Genomic DNA, 14,415 nt, shown 5'->3' with positions numbered 1-14,415 from the left:
ATTGAGCAAAAAGTAAATTAAAAATCTGATCTTACTTTAATGTGTTTTTAGAAATCAGAAGTTTTATCTCAAACTTTCATGGAGCACTTCTTAGAGCAGTGAAATGTGCTGAAAACAGCAGTAAGACAAATGATTGGAATGACTTAAAAAATGTTTTACAGTTGGGAAAAATGAAGAAACACTTAAAGAATGTTATTATTCGAGTTTTTTTTACCAGTATTGTATTTCAGTGCATAGGTTTTCCAGTTAATTTATTTAAAAACAGGCAGATACCTAGGACTTCAAAACTCATGCTGTCTACCTAAATTCTGCTGGCTATAATTAGCAAAGTGAGTTTGGTTTTAGATGACATAAGAGAGGCGGTAAGAAATGAAGATAGAGAAGGCACTTTAATAACTTATTTTAACTGGCTCTTACTTGCTTAAAAAGAAGAAAAAACAGGCTTGGAGTTGTTTTGCTATTTTGTTTGCGTGATCTTTATATAAGAAGGTGCTGTAAGCAACTACAGACTCACTACATCATAATCTCAATATTGCTGAAGGGTGAGCACACATTTTAAGGAGCTTCTCTTTGCGTGGAAAAGCACATGTAATTGCTGCATGAGGGGCTTCATTCCCATGATCCACATGCCGTTGCTTAAATTTCTGATCTAGCAGCAGCTAATTACATAAAGCAACACCTGAATAATCTGAGCACTCTGAAGACTTTATGGCCCGTCTTGAAAAGCCGAAACATTCAGCTGTGGGTAGAAGGAAATTAGGAGTGAGCCACCACACCACCACTGTTCGTAGAGCAGCCCTTTAAAAAGGATGATGCAGAGCTAGTGATGTGATGTCATTGATGCAACCTAACCATGAGGGCAAGTATTTGTGGCAGCGTGCCAAAGCAATGATAAGGTTTTTCTACGCTGAACTAAATTTTGTGAGCAACTACTTTACTATGGTAATTAAAACTAGCTACTCCAAAGAAGTAAACCTATCAATACCTCTTATTTGTGTATTTTTCGTTCTCCAGTTCTGCAGATGTAAAAAAATACACTTTTCTCAAATATACAGTTTTGAATATTGGTGTTGCTGTATGTGCAGGACAAAGGATGAAGTTTTAATTTCATATATACTCTATAGAATAAATGGTGTTTGTAACACCACAGCATTGTGTTGACTGGCCACCTTCCCTTGCCACGACTGTGCGCTGCTTCTGCCTCTTCCATAGCTCAAGTTACCAAAGCACTAAACAACTGATGATATATTGTGACATGTTGTCACAATACCAACACAAGGGAAGGGCAGAAATGAGGTCTGTGCTGCAGAGTTTTTCATAAAGGGGTTTAATTTTTTCCCCTGGTAGGAAAGGTGGTGTTTTGCACTGTCCTGCAGAGTCCAGTGCCAGGGCTCTGTGCTGGGTGGTGGCTGAATGGTTCAGAGTTTTGGTGAGGCTCTGGCTTGGCTCTTAGCGCATTTTAGTGTCCTCCTGCTCTATGGGTGTGCTTGGACAGCTTCCAGACCTAGGTCAGTTGCAGTCCCTCTGGCATGGAGCTGGAAACAACCCTTCTTTGCAAATGACAGTGTTATTTCTTTGTCACTTTGAGAGGGGAGATTTTGCGTGGTATGGGTTTTATTATTGTAACAGTACAGAAGATTCCTGATTCTTTGTGATGGGCTTAGCTGGAATATGTGGGGACCATGATGAGCCTGTAACTTAGTGGAACAAAAGCTGTGTGTCATTTATCGGAGGTCACTTGAAGGAAGTATTTGTTCTTCTGTGTCTGTTTTCAAACTCAAGCATTCTTTTAGGCAGCCACTTTGTGATGTGAAGAACAAGATTGATAGCAAATAATTGGTGAAACCACAGTATGTCTCATTTGTGATGGGCCCTTGAGTCAGGCTTTGTTTGAAGAAACCCATGGGTGGAAGTCTTAAGAGGCAAGAGGGTTGAAAAGGATTCTGCATATATTTTTTTTCTTATTTACTTCTTGTATGTCTTGACTCTAAGTCAAATGTTTTCTTTCCTAGTGGTTCTCCTATTGCTTGGTTGGTACTCCAATATATATATATTTTTTTCTTCTCCTGTTCTTTCCATGTTTACTTTTGTTTACACACACTTATTTGGGGGTGGCTGTGTATAAGAAAAGCAAGACCTGGGCTTTCCCTTGACATGGAGATCCTGAGGAGAAATACCAGACTACAGCAACATCTTTTACTGGCATGAAGAAAGGAAGGAAGCTGCTTTTCATCCTTCTGGTCCTTTATTAGGAGTGCTCCTCCTCAGATTATTTCTGTTGTCTAAGTTTGTATGCATTTTATGTGCAGTACTTCTGAATTTTCACCACAAAACCAAGAGCTTTTAAGCACTTTATTACCACTGGGCTGTACATCCCTCAGTTAAAAAAAGATGCCTTGCTTTTTTCTTGAAAATTCCTGTTAGTACCCCACTTCTTTCCATACAGCTGTTTCTTTAGAATAGTATTAATTCCTGGACAGAAGGATGCTTGTGTGTGTCAAGGATGGAGGATCAGAGTTTAAAAACTGAATTATTTTGTTAGTTTGTGGTACTTTGTATCCTGTTTTGAGGTGTTCTTAAGACTTTGCTGTTCAAATGACTGGTCTTGATTAGTGCTGCAGATCTCCTGAGGTGCAATAGCACAAAGCATTGTTCACACTCATCTGATGAGTTTCGGATGAGTCAAAGGCTTCCTCTCTTGTGGAAGAGAGCAGAATCAAATCTCTATGCCTTCAGGTTGTACAGGTTGTGCAGTGACCACATTGTTCCAGGGAACTACACAGTGTATATGGAAGTGAGGGGATTGCATGCATGTGTAATTTTTGCTTTTTTCCATATCTTTCCCTGAAAACTCCCTCTGCACTTGCTCTCCCTGAGAAGTACCCTACCCCTTTTCTGCTTTCATGAAATGCAGCTTATGCTCTTCTGACTTACAAAGTGGTCCAGAGAAGTTATAAAGGGGTAACTGTTGCTCACTGGGATATAAATGAATAGTTGATAATTGTGGCAATAGCAGCAGACTGAGCAACTCAGTGGTTGTCACTGAACTGTTTACTCAACCTTGGCTTTGGCATCCTTCCATACAGGATGTGCCACAAATGCACAAAGGTGAGAGGAATCCTGTCCTGCTCTCCTTCATTCAGCAGCCCGTCCTGGGAGCTGCAAAGACAAGGCAGTAGTTATTGACCAAAGGAAGTGCATAACCTTCTAACTTGCTGCATGTCAGTTCCTCTTTATGCACTTCTCTTTGGAAATTTGGGGGTATAATCATCGTCAGAGTTTGTGTTGCTTTTGTAATGTATTTTTTATTCCTTTTTGCTAGCTGGCTTGCCTTTTGCAATTCTCAATTCAAGACGTATTCCCTTCCAAAGAGGAGTTTTCTGTAGTGATGAATCCATCCGGTATCCATACAAAGAGGACACCATTTCTTATAAGTTGTTAGCAGGAATAATTGTTCCTTTCAGTATAATTGTTGTAAGTTAAACTTTTCTTCATTGTGTTTGAATAAGGGTGGGTGAGAGGGAGGAGGGACAGTCTGTTAATAGCCTTCTAAAACTGTACTCATATTTAAAATACTGTCCTTAGACCAGGTGCTAAACCAGAAATGGTGTTCTGTCTGGCAAGACTAACTAAAAGGTTTAATTTAATTGAGGTCAGCTAAAAGATGCATAGAACAGCAACAACAAAAAATACTATAGAGCTATGGTGGCTTAATTCTATAGTCTGAAAGATAAAATCTTCCTACCTTACTGTATCAGTTAAGAATAACAATTATGTACTTTAAATTACTGTCTCAAGCTTTTGTATTTTGGGAGCTACTACTTTTAGAATATGAGTTTACATGACCTATTAAGTCAGCATTTTAATCTGCTAGAAGGTCATTGGCAATACTTTGTGTGGAAGCGTAGCAAGATAGTAAATTCTTTAACATAAGACAAATATTCTGGATCCAGTCAGAACTTATCAATAGACTCACTAGAATAAAAAGAATAGGTAGCCAGGGAGTTTATCCCTGGTTATTTCCCCTGAGGTCTGGTTAAAATGGTGGGCCCATTTGTGTTTGAGCTAAGGCTAGGGTCGCTTTCTTTCTGCACCTAACATGGTAGAAAATGGGGTACTGTTCTTTCTCCTTCCTCTTCACACCTGATCAGTGAGCTGGAGAGCTTGCCTAAGCAACTGGCAGTTTGGGAATCTCCCTCTTTAACCACACCTCCTAGCTCAGTTGAACTTGGTCAAGCTTACAGTGACTCTGTATCCTTAACATTCACTTCTCAGTATTGGCCAGCTGTTTCTCTGGGCTAATGGGTTAAAATCAGGAAGAATATTATGGCAATCTAAAATACTTCCTTGTTTAAGTACTGTATGGATTTTTATTTAGGTTTCAAATAAAGGTCAGCTTGTAGCTTATATTTGCTCTTGGGTGGATTTTTTTTCATAATTGCAGAAATGTGGGCCTGGGAGTAAAAACTGTGGCATCATTAGATTTTGTTTTCTTGGAAAAACTGCTTCAAAAACTTCCAGAAACACTTCCAGAGCAGATTGAACTTTGTTTTGTTTTGGTTTTTTTTGTCTGTTCTATTAACTAGCCAAGTGGTGAGACAGGACTTTTTCAGCCTGTCAGTACCATAGGTAGTCTGTTTTCTAAGAGCAGCAGTACTTGGTGACAAGTGAAGTTGATCTAGCTTGTTACCTTACTTCTAGCAGTGGTTAAAACATATGAGTGAGGAAGAAGAGAAGAATAGAGCAAGGAAAGATTGATGTTTTGCCCTCAGTACTTTGCTACCAGCCATTTGCAGCTCAGGGACTTCCCCAGTCAGAAAAGGCTTCAGTGAATACAGTAATGGATTTCCTTTCAATTTATCCAACTTCCATATGAACCAAGTAGATAACCAAGTTAGCTTTGTAACATTAGGGACCATCTTTCAGTTGCAAAATCAGGCTATTCTGCCAAGATTGATTTAAGGTCAGATAGAGAGAATGTTGGTGTCCTTTACTCAATGCTTAGTCAGATTATTGAAAATGAATACTCTGAAATCTGTCAAGTGAAGCAGCTGCATTGACATCACCTAATATTTTGTCATCTCAACTGAGATAAGTGACCTTCTTGCGGGTTTTGCAGCAGTGTTCTTTAAAAGGACTAATTTACCAATGATGACTGTGATTTCTGCTCAGCCATCTTAATTGAGAGGTTACTCTCTGGGATAGGCAGATTCTGTATAAGAGCTTACCAACATCTACTTTACTGAAAGCTTTCTCAGATTTAATCAATGTTCTGGTGTTTCTCTGTTTCAGTCATTGTTTCAGTAGGGTGGAGAGTGTAAAACTGATGGGATTATCTGTTTGCTTTAATGTGCAAAGCCCCTGGCAGCTACTTTGCCCAGGTGTCAGAGTGTCTAGTAACAGCTTCATTTACCAAAGCTGTGCTTTGATGGGATCCTGGACTTGTCACTCTAAAGTGACAGATGGACTCATCATTTAATCTTTACAGGATTTTTAAAGATCACTTTATGTATCATACTGTTCCCCACCCAGCGGACCATCTGTACATGTTGAGCCTTTCTGTACGCAGTGGGACCATCTGTTTCAATATCCAGCCTGTCTGGGGTGAAGTTTTCTACTTGGTTTATGGAAAAACTTATTTTCTGCAAAAGATGAAGTTGCAAGGAAACAAAACTAAATCTGCTTTCCTATCAACACTTGATGTGTGGTGACATGCAGGAAGATTTAATTTTCCTGAGGAATAGGAAATGCCCTTGTTTAAATAGCTGTCCTTTCGCATCTGGAAATGACGTCTAGACCCTTCAAAAAAGTCTGACTTCACAAAAATCCTCAAAACTTCATGATTAAATAAGAAAAATGTTGCTCAGCATAAGTCTCCCTAACGATGATTCAATGTGTAGACTAGAGAAAATGTTTCTAGTTAGGACCATGCCAGTTAATATGGATAAATGTTATTCTGAGAAGACTTCTAAAAAATAAATATTCTGAAAATCAATGATACTAACTTCAACATGAAGCAGGGTAAAGTAAAAGGTTTTCTTCTACATAATACTGTTTAAAGTTTAGGCATGATTACTGCTGACTCTTGGAAAATTCAAATTGCAGCTTAAAGTTTATTAAAAACAGTTATTTCTGAAACTACATGTGTGAATATTAACAGCAGTGGAGTAATGTCTTCCTCTTCAAGCATTTATCTTTAACTGTTGTCCTTATTTCTTTTCCAGATAATCCTAGGAGAGACCCTCTCTGTCTTTTATAATCATTTGCACTCAAATTCATTTGTCAGAAATAACTACATAGCCACTATTTACAAAGCCATTGGGACCTTCATTTTTGGAGCAGCTGCCAGCCAGTCGTTGACAGACATTGCCAAGTACTCCATTGGGAGACTGCGTCCTCACTTCCTCGCTGTGTGCCAGCCTGACTGGACACGGATCAACTGCAGTCTAGGTTACATTGAGAACTTCTCTTGTCAAGGAGACAAAGGAAAGATCAATGAGGGAAGGTGAGTCTCACTAACCTTGTATACTTGGTTGTAAGACCTGTTCCTTTACTTGAGATGACAGACTTGGTACTTCTACTGCATTTTTTGCGCGTCTCCTAGAATAAATTTCTTGTAGTGAATTTTAAACCTGGAGCTGTGTCTAGATATTTCTTTGTTGAAACTTGTTTTATCAATATACAGAAGGAAGCATAAATTATTGTACATTCATTTCTGTGCTTTTACAAAATGTGGCTGGTGATCAGTCAGTTTTGTTGTGCTTGTATTTGTTTTAAGTGTTTGCACAACCCAATGAAGACAAGATTTTCAAATCTGCCTTCAAAATTAGATGTGGAATAGCAAGGAAGACAGTTCAGACTTAGAATGAAAGCAAATAAAAACTGCACGTGTCAATATAAAATATGCAGGTCTGGTAAAAAAATTACTCAGTTTTCTCATTATTAGGTATTTCATTATCTTAATAGCTACCTGCCAGCTCAATTGCAGCAAGATAACAGGGAATCAAAAAAGAAGCATCTGACACGCTGAAGTTTTGTCACTGTACTGGAAATGCTATGTCACTGTGCTTTGTCAATTGTTAAAGTATTTTCAGATTAATTTATGGTATTAAGAGTTGCCTGAGCTCCCTGGAAGCTTAGCATTAGAGAGCTGCTTCCCATTCTTTTTCCAGAAGACCTGTACACCCTCTTAGAAGCTTTCTCTGTCTGTGTGGTTTTAAGGTACATGTGTGGGTTTTGCTGACTCTTTTCTGTGATCATTTGCTATTCTAGCATTTGTTTCCCTATGGATGTTTCAGTAGCATATAAGGTATTCCTCAGTAGCCACGGGAAAGTGCTGCATATTGGTTTTGTGGGGGACCGGGTACAGCTCCAAGTCATGCAGACCAGATGTTCAAAGGTGCCATTTGTATTTCAAATGGCTGTTGGTAGTAGGAGGAGCAAGTAATTGCATGATGATAGATAGGCAGTATAGCAAATAATTCTACAAGGAGCAGAACTTCACGCAGGTAGTGAATAGACAAATAAGAGTTTGTTCATTGATGCAGTGTGCTTAATGTGCAATTGTTTTTTTTCATTACTAATACCCATGATTGTGCTTAGAAGATTTTAATTTACTTACTCTAAGATATTGTAGACACTGAGTATTGAATGGGCTTTCTTTGTCTGTGAGTAGCCCTGCAGAGTCAGAATATACACTAGTAAGGTATAACTCTGTATTTCTGAGGAAATAGGTTTTGCACTTCTGAAGACTTGTAATGGTCACTTTCTATATGACTGGCAACTTCAGTTTGGGATAAGGCAGAGTAAAGAAAGGAGGATTTTCATGAGATTCAGAACATCTAATGTTATGTCTGTCAGACTTTTACATGTTGCTGACTTCTCAAAGATCTGACCTGTAGAGGAATCAATTACTTTAATTGAAATAAAGGAGGTGCTACCTCTCTCAAGATAGCAAATTGTCTTTATCTTGTCAGCTTTTCAAGTTTTAGTGTGGTGTGTTAGCAAAAGTAATTGCCAAAAACTAACTGTTTAGTGTTTAAAAGAAGATAAAGTGGTAATTTATAACACAAGAGGGGATAAGTATGGATTTTGTTTTAGAAGATATTGTGGCAGGGATAAAATATTTTACCTTTTTTGAGCTTCAACTCACTAAAATTTTTCTCTTCGTTATTCTGCTGCTATGTAAAAAGATACTTGTATAATTTTCAAATGGAATGAGTCTTTAAACAAAACTGCACATGCTCAGGTACTTTGTAAAACAGAGCTGTGCATGGCTCTCACCATGAATCCAGGGGGTCAAAATTCAACTTGAGCATAGCTCTGAGTCTTAAGCTGAACTTCTGCATGAGTCTAAAAATGCCTCTCAAATGTAAAGGCAGAAAAGAATAAAATTTGAGTGTATTGTAGTTACTAAAATGGTCCTAAAATAAAACTTTCTGGGTTTCAGGGCTGCTAAAATAGAGAATTGGCTTATCCTTAAACAAGGAAACCGATTTTTCTTGTATGAGAATAGCATGAGGGAACAAAGGCATAGTGGTAATCACTCAGCTTTTGTGCTTTCCTTTGCAACTAGTGCTTTAAAATCTCAGACTTCCCCATTGGAAGCAAGATTTGTGTGTCATCTCTTAATTGATGAGCTATTAGGTTAGCATTCTCAGTTGCTGTTTTGTTCCCTTTTTCCATTGTCTCTGTTGCTCCCAGAAATTATGTAAGAGGGCTTTCCTTTTTGGTCAAAGCTTGCCTTGAAGTAATTACTTCACTGTGAGCTCACCTGTGGTACTTCTACCAGCTGAGGCTTTCCAGGCACAGGAAGCTGTAAACTAAAAGTGAGTGAGTGGTCAAAGAAGGGTTGATTGAACATCCCATTACTGCTGGATGTGATGGATGCAGTGACCCATTAAATCACTCTGGCTTAATTATGGAGATTAAGCCCTACATCTGAAACAGTGGTTTCAGGGATCTTGGGTTATGTGCCTACATACCTTGCAATTCATAAGCCAGAAGTTAAGATTGCAGCAAATTGAAGGAGGTAACTTCTGGATCATTTGGGTTATTTGTGGCAAATTTATTACCATCTACCATGATTTGCATAAAACATGCAGAAAAATGTTCAAGACAACAGTCACATTGTTGCATACAAAATAATCTGGTCTAAACAAGACCCATTATTATTGCGTAATAGTAGAACTTGAGGTTATTTAAAAATATTTTTAGTGATTCATGCTTAGTTATACTGTAAAAAGACAAACTTCTTCCATCGCAGCAAGAAAATGGTAGTTCCAGTATAAGAATCCACTGTGTCCTTTCACTGTCTATATTGTATTCTTCTGTTTTTTTCTCTCCTCCATTCTTATCATCCCTTCTCATCATTTAATACCTATCAAAAGTATAAGATAGTGTTCATATGCAGAATCCTGAGTAGATTGGAGCTCTCTGTTTGAAGTAGGGAAGTGGCTGTATGAAGAGGTCTGTGTGTATTGAAGAGAAGGGTGTAAGTGGAAGTCTGTAAAGCTACTTTAGAAGTGGTACAGAAGTTAGGTAGTGAACAATTGTTCCCATTTCCTCCTAATAGTTAAAACTGGAAGGCAAAACATTTGAGGTACTTTATTTTTATATTTTCTCACATGAAGATTAAGAAGATAAAGTAAGCTGTGGAACTCTTTGCAGTGTTGGGATGGGTGAGGTAACAGATGGGTTCAAAAACCCTTTGAACAAACTTCTGTAGGAATAAAACCAAGAAACAACCTGAGTTTCTGGAAGCCTGTAAGTTATGGTTGGAGGCCAAGAGTTTTTTTGGCAAGCATTATGGTATATTTTGTTTCAGTAGTTTTATGCAAATCTGATGTTTGCAACTCTTTGAATGTGTCTGCTATGTTATAACATAAGGGCATGGGGGAAATCAAATAATTTGTCTTTGTTGATCAGTAACAGTAGTATTAAAATACATGCTAAAATACATATGTTTTATCATGAATATAAACCAGTAGGCTTGTGCTGTCTAAATAAAGTGCCTGTGGGTTTTAGTTAGTTTCAGTAAGGTTTTACTTTCTAACCTGAGCTAAATACCTTGTTTGCTCTGTATCATGCTGAAAACAGTCCTCTTCCATTTTAAGTAGCTAAGGTTCTCCTTGAACAACTTTTATTGTGCATTTGCACTTTCAGCTCTACTGTTGGGTAAACTAAACTGAGAATTCCCATCACAGTTGTGTGCTTATTAAATCTCATTTGTAGCTGTTGAAAGATGCACATAATAGATGGCATATATTACTTCAAAGAATGTAGCATTTGCAGATCTCTAAAATATGCAAGGAAATCACTAGTTACATAAAAAATTGCTAGTTAAATTAAGTATTGCCATTAGAAACTGTACCTTTCTTCTGCACCTCTTTGTAAGACAACCCTTTTTTCAGGTAGTTTGTGGCATTTAATTTTCAGCTAGACACAGAAGCTTGGTGTGATCTACTTCATGGCAGTTTTCTGAGGGTGAAGGATTTACACAGAACTACATTCTTAGGCTTTCATTAAGGTATTGGTAGATTTGATGGTAACTAGTTGTATGTAGAGCTTTGTAGTATTTCATTAAAATAAATATTAAGGGTAGTAACTCAATAAAGGTGCTTGACCTGTGAAGGTGATTTTTAAATATCAAACCAGCCAATTCTCCTTAAAGCACGAAACACAGAGGATAAGATATGGGTTTTTTTTAAATGTAGTTTTACTGGGCAGACAGGTACAGAACGCTGTATCATATAGTTTCTTTACTGGGAGACAGTGGCTTGCCTTACTGTTTTAGAAAAGTATGCTAGGTATACAAGCACAAATTTTAGTGTCTATGAATGAAGAGAGATCAAAGCCAAGGGTCCTCCTGTCACTGCTGCTAGCTGTTAGTATGTCACTTTCAGTATACCAGATGATACTCTAATGCTGCTGCTTTGACTTTAAGATAGTTTCCTAAGCAGCTATTAGGAATTGTGGAATAAATCTTCAGCCTTCTTTAAAAAGCCTTGGTTGTTAGTATACTTTAAACACTTGATGGGTCTGGAAAAACTTTTAAAGGCTCTGGTAGGGGACAAAAGGCAATTCAAAAAGCAGTTTGTTTAGCTATGCTTGAATGTATTGTACTTGAGGACTTCCAAGATGGTGATGGGGTGCCTTCTAAAAGTCATGTTAGACTGTACTAATACGTTGTGTGACCGTGTTAACTTGTTACTCCCAACTAATTTGGGCAGTCAGGAGTTGCTGATTCTTCATTGATCACCTTCATGCAGACAAGTGTTGGTAATCACTAGGTAGCAGGATCTAGAATCCAGAAGACACACTTGACCAGGCCAGCCTTAACCTGGAGAAGGTCTGTCATAACTATGCCTGTAAACCTGAAGTGTCATCTTAAGCAAAGAATGGGTATTTCTTATCGGTTGTAAAATCCAATCTGACAGTAATTTTGTGAGGAGGATGGAAACTTAGTACTGGTGATAGGCTTTTCTCCTTCAGTTTCATAAAGTTCTTTCTGCATGAAGGTAAAAATTAAACAACAAACAAGACTCCCAAGCCCACACATGAAAAAACATCCCAAACTAAAAAAAAATACCCCCAAACCAACACAAAGAATGCCCACAAACCAAGCTTCTTGTATTGAAGAGTTGTGTGTAATTGAAAGAACACTTTAATGAGACTTCTTTCTAGTTCTCAAATTATGTAGCAGGTGCTACATACAGCATACAGTACTTAATTTAGGATTGTACTGTCACTTCAGAATATATATATATCATGTTATAAACTTGGCAGCACAAACAGTACATTGTGTAAAGGTCAGGTATATTGAATTTAATACTATTTAAACTTACATTTTATCCACAAAATGTTCAGAATAAATATTGTAGCATGAAGTACAGTTTTATTACTCGTGTCTGCTGAATAATTTCACAGGAACAGTGACATACTAGAGAGCAAATTAAGAGCTTCTAATTGCTGCTGGTGCAAATGATGCCTACTTAGAACTTAAAAACTTTAAAACATGCTGCCTTAACTGTTCTGGTGTTAAAATAACTTCCTGCAGTAATAATATAGGAAAAAACTAGGTTTGTAGTATCAGTACTCAGTTAGGAGTGTGAAACACAGTTACTGCTAATGCTGTGTTGAATTTATAACCTTTGAAAGCAAAAGGCTAAGAAACACTTCCTCTTCTCATATGTTTAATGTGCCTGATTTTCTTGAGGTACCATAGTGGTCACAAGAGTCTCCGAAACAGAAACTAACTGGGACCAATCAATGTGGTTGATAAAAGTTTAAGAATCACATTGCATTCCTGGCAACTGGGTTATGAAGTTATTCTGCATAGTTTTGGTTTGACATAAATCTGTATTTTTATTGTATTTCAGGATGATTGTTACCTGGAGATGATGGTGAAAACTATTCTTAAAATCCTTTCTAAAATGTCACCAGAAAAAAACAATTAAAAAAAAAATTATATATATATAAAACATTTCAGTAAATAAACATACTGGCTTTTCTTTTTTTTTACCCTTTTGATTATGGTTGAGAGAAGTCATAAAATTCTGAGTCTTTGTCTTCTGAAATACTCAATTCACCTTTTCTTGGTGATTAATTGATTTCTTCCCTGTGCACAGCAATGTTAATGTTCATATCATCTTGAAGACTGTGGAGACCTTCTTACAATGTCTATCAGGAGTGACTTAAACACTTCTGGTATGTGGCTGGATGCTTAGAAAGCCTTTCTGTCATCTAAACTTCCAGTTACCATTTTGACAAAAGCCCTCTGCATCCTGATTCATTCAGGAGTTTAGGAGGTGGAGATTCTACAACCTGTTGGGAAAACCTGTCCTTGCCTTTTGGCTAACCATCAGGGGGACTCCTTGGCACTTTAGCATGACACCTTAAAGATATCTAAACAGCCTATCATGGTATGATCTACCTTCTTTGGCACCACTAGATGCCAACTATCCAGTCTCAAGGATTTGTAAGTATAGCTGTAAATACTAGTGGTTAGATACTCCTTCATTAGCTAGTATGTCTAAACTGTAGTTTAGTTTAGTGTCTCTAAACTTTACTACTAGGCATGACCTGGGAGGCTGAAAAGATCTTGTTGGAAAACAACTTTGGAGGTATAGAAGGTTGTAAGTACCTTTAGCTTTTCTACTCCCTTTGTCACAGCATAGCTCACCCTGTTTGGTAGTGGGTCTGTGTTATCCTTGTTTGTTTTTGTATTATCAGTAAGTTTGCAGATGACACCAAGCTAGGTGGGAGTGTTGATCTGCATGAGGACAGGGAGGCTCTACAGAGAGATTTGGATAGATAAGATAGTTTGGCTTATGTTAATGTTATGAACTTCAACAAGGCCAAGTGCCAGGTCCTTCACAACCCCATGCAATGCTGCAGGCTTGGAAGTGTGGCTGGAAAGTGTCTGGCAGAAAAGGACCTGGGGGTTCTCATTGACAAGAGACTGAATATGAGCCAGCAGTATGCCTAGGTGGCCAAGAAAGCCAATGGCATCCTGGCTTGTAATAAAAATATTGTGACCAGCAGAAGCAGAGGTGATTGTCCCCCTGTCCTCAGCACTGGTGAGGCCACACCTGGAGTATTGTGTCCAGTTTTGGGCACTTCGATTCAAGAGAGATATCGAGGTGCTGGAGAGAGTACAGAGGAGGGCAACAAAGCTGGTGAAGGACCTAGAGAATAACTCTTTATGAAGAATGTTTGAAGGAGCTGGGAATATTTAGTTTGAGGAAGAGGAGGCTGAGAGGAGACCTCATCAGTCTTTGCAACTACCTGAAAGCTCATTGATAGAGAGGTTGGTGCTGGTCTCTTTTTCACAGGTAATTAGTGACAGAACAAGAGGGAATGGCTTCAAGCTGCAACAGGGTAGGTTTAGACTGGAGATCAGGAAAAATCTATTCACAGAAAGAGTGGTTAGACACTGGAATGGGCTGCCCAGTTTGGTGGTTGAGTCACCATCCCTGAATGTGTTTAAGGGTCATTTGGATGTGGTGTTGGTGGATATGGTTTAGGGGAGAACTTTGTGGAGTAGGGATGATGGTTGGACTCTGTGATCCCAAGGGTCTTTTCCTACCTGAATAGTTCTATGATTCTGGTCATTTAAAAGTAGAAGGGTCAATGTATGTTTTAACTTCTTAAAACATTCAGTCCACTTACTTTGGATCTTATTTATTGAGCTGTCATTTAAAGAATAGGTTGGAGTTATTCCAGATTTCCTGTCTTTTAAAATATCGACCATTGATGTATCGTTAGCTGGTTTCTATTCTTCTATAGAGACATAGATATGGGGGCTTTTTGTCATCTTCATCTGTAAGATCTCTGCTCCAAACTGGATTTCATAAATGCCAGATGTCTCCCTTTGTGATGGATTTTTTTTTTTTGTCCTTTTGGACTCCTGCT

At 38.1% G+C, this 14,415-nt stretch overlaps 1 protein-coding gene across 1 annotated transcript in view; it reads left to right on the top strand.

The window, feature by feature from the left end:
- Positions 1–3,318: 3,318 nt before the first annotated feature.
- Positions 3,319–14,415, top strand: part of PPAP2A (phosphatidic acid phosphatase type 2A) — a gene marked incomplete at its 5' end in the record, with an annotated part of 36,627 nt that continues 25,530 nt past the window's right edge. The window contains 2 exons of the mRNA XM_010005398.1: positions 3,319–3,474; positions 6,225–6,505. Of these exons, the coding sequence (XP_010003700.1) occupies positions 3,319–3,474; positions 6,225–6,505 (437 nt within the window). The remainder of the gene's footprint in view (positions 3,475–6,224; positions 6,506–14,415) is intronic.

The sequence above is a fragment of the Chaetura pelagica genome, unplaced genomic scaffold (assembly GCF_000747805.2).
Source record: "Chaetura pelagica isolate M959 unplaced genomic scaffold, ChaPel_1.0 scaffold37, whole genome shotgun sequence".
In the NCBI taxonomy this organism is placed as follows: Eukaryota; Metazoa; Chordata; class Aves; order Apodiformes; family Apodidae; genus Chaetura; species Chaetura pelagica.
Note: the sequence above shows the minus strand (reverse complement) of the source record. Positions and strands in the feature narration are given on the sequence as shown.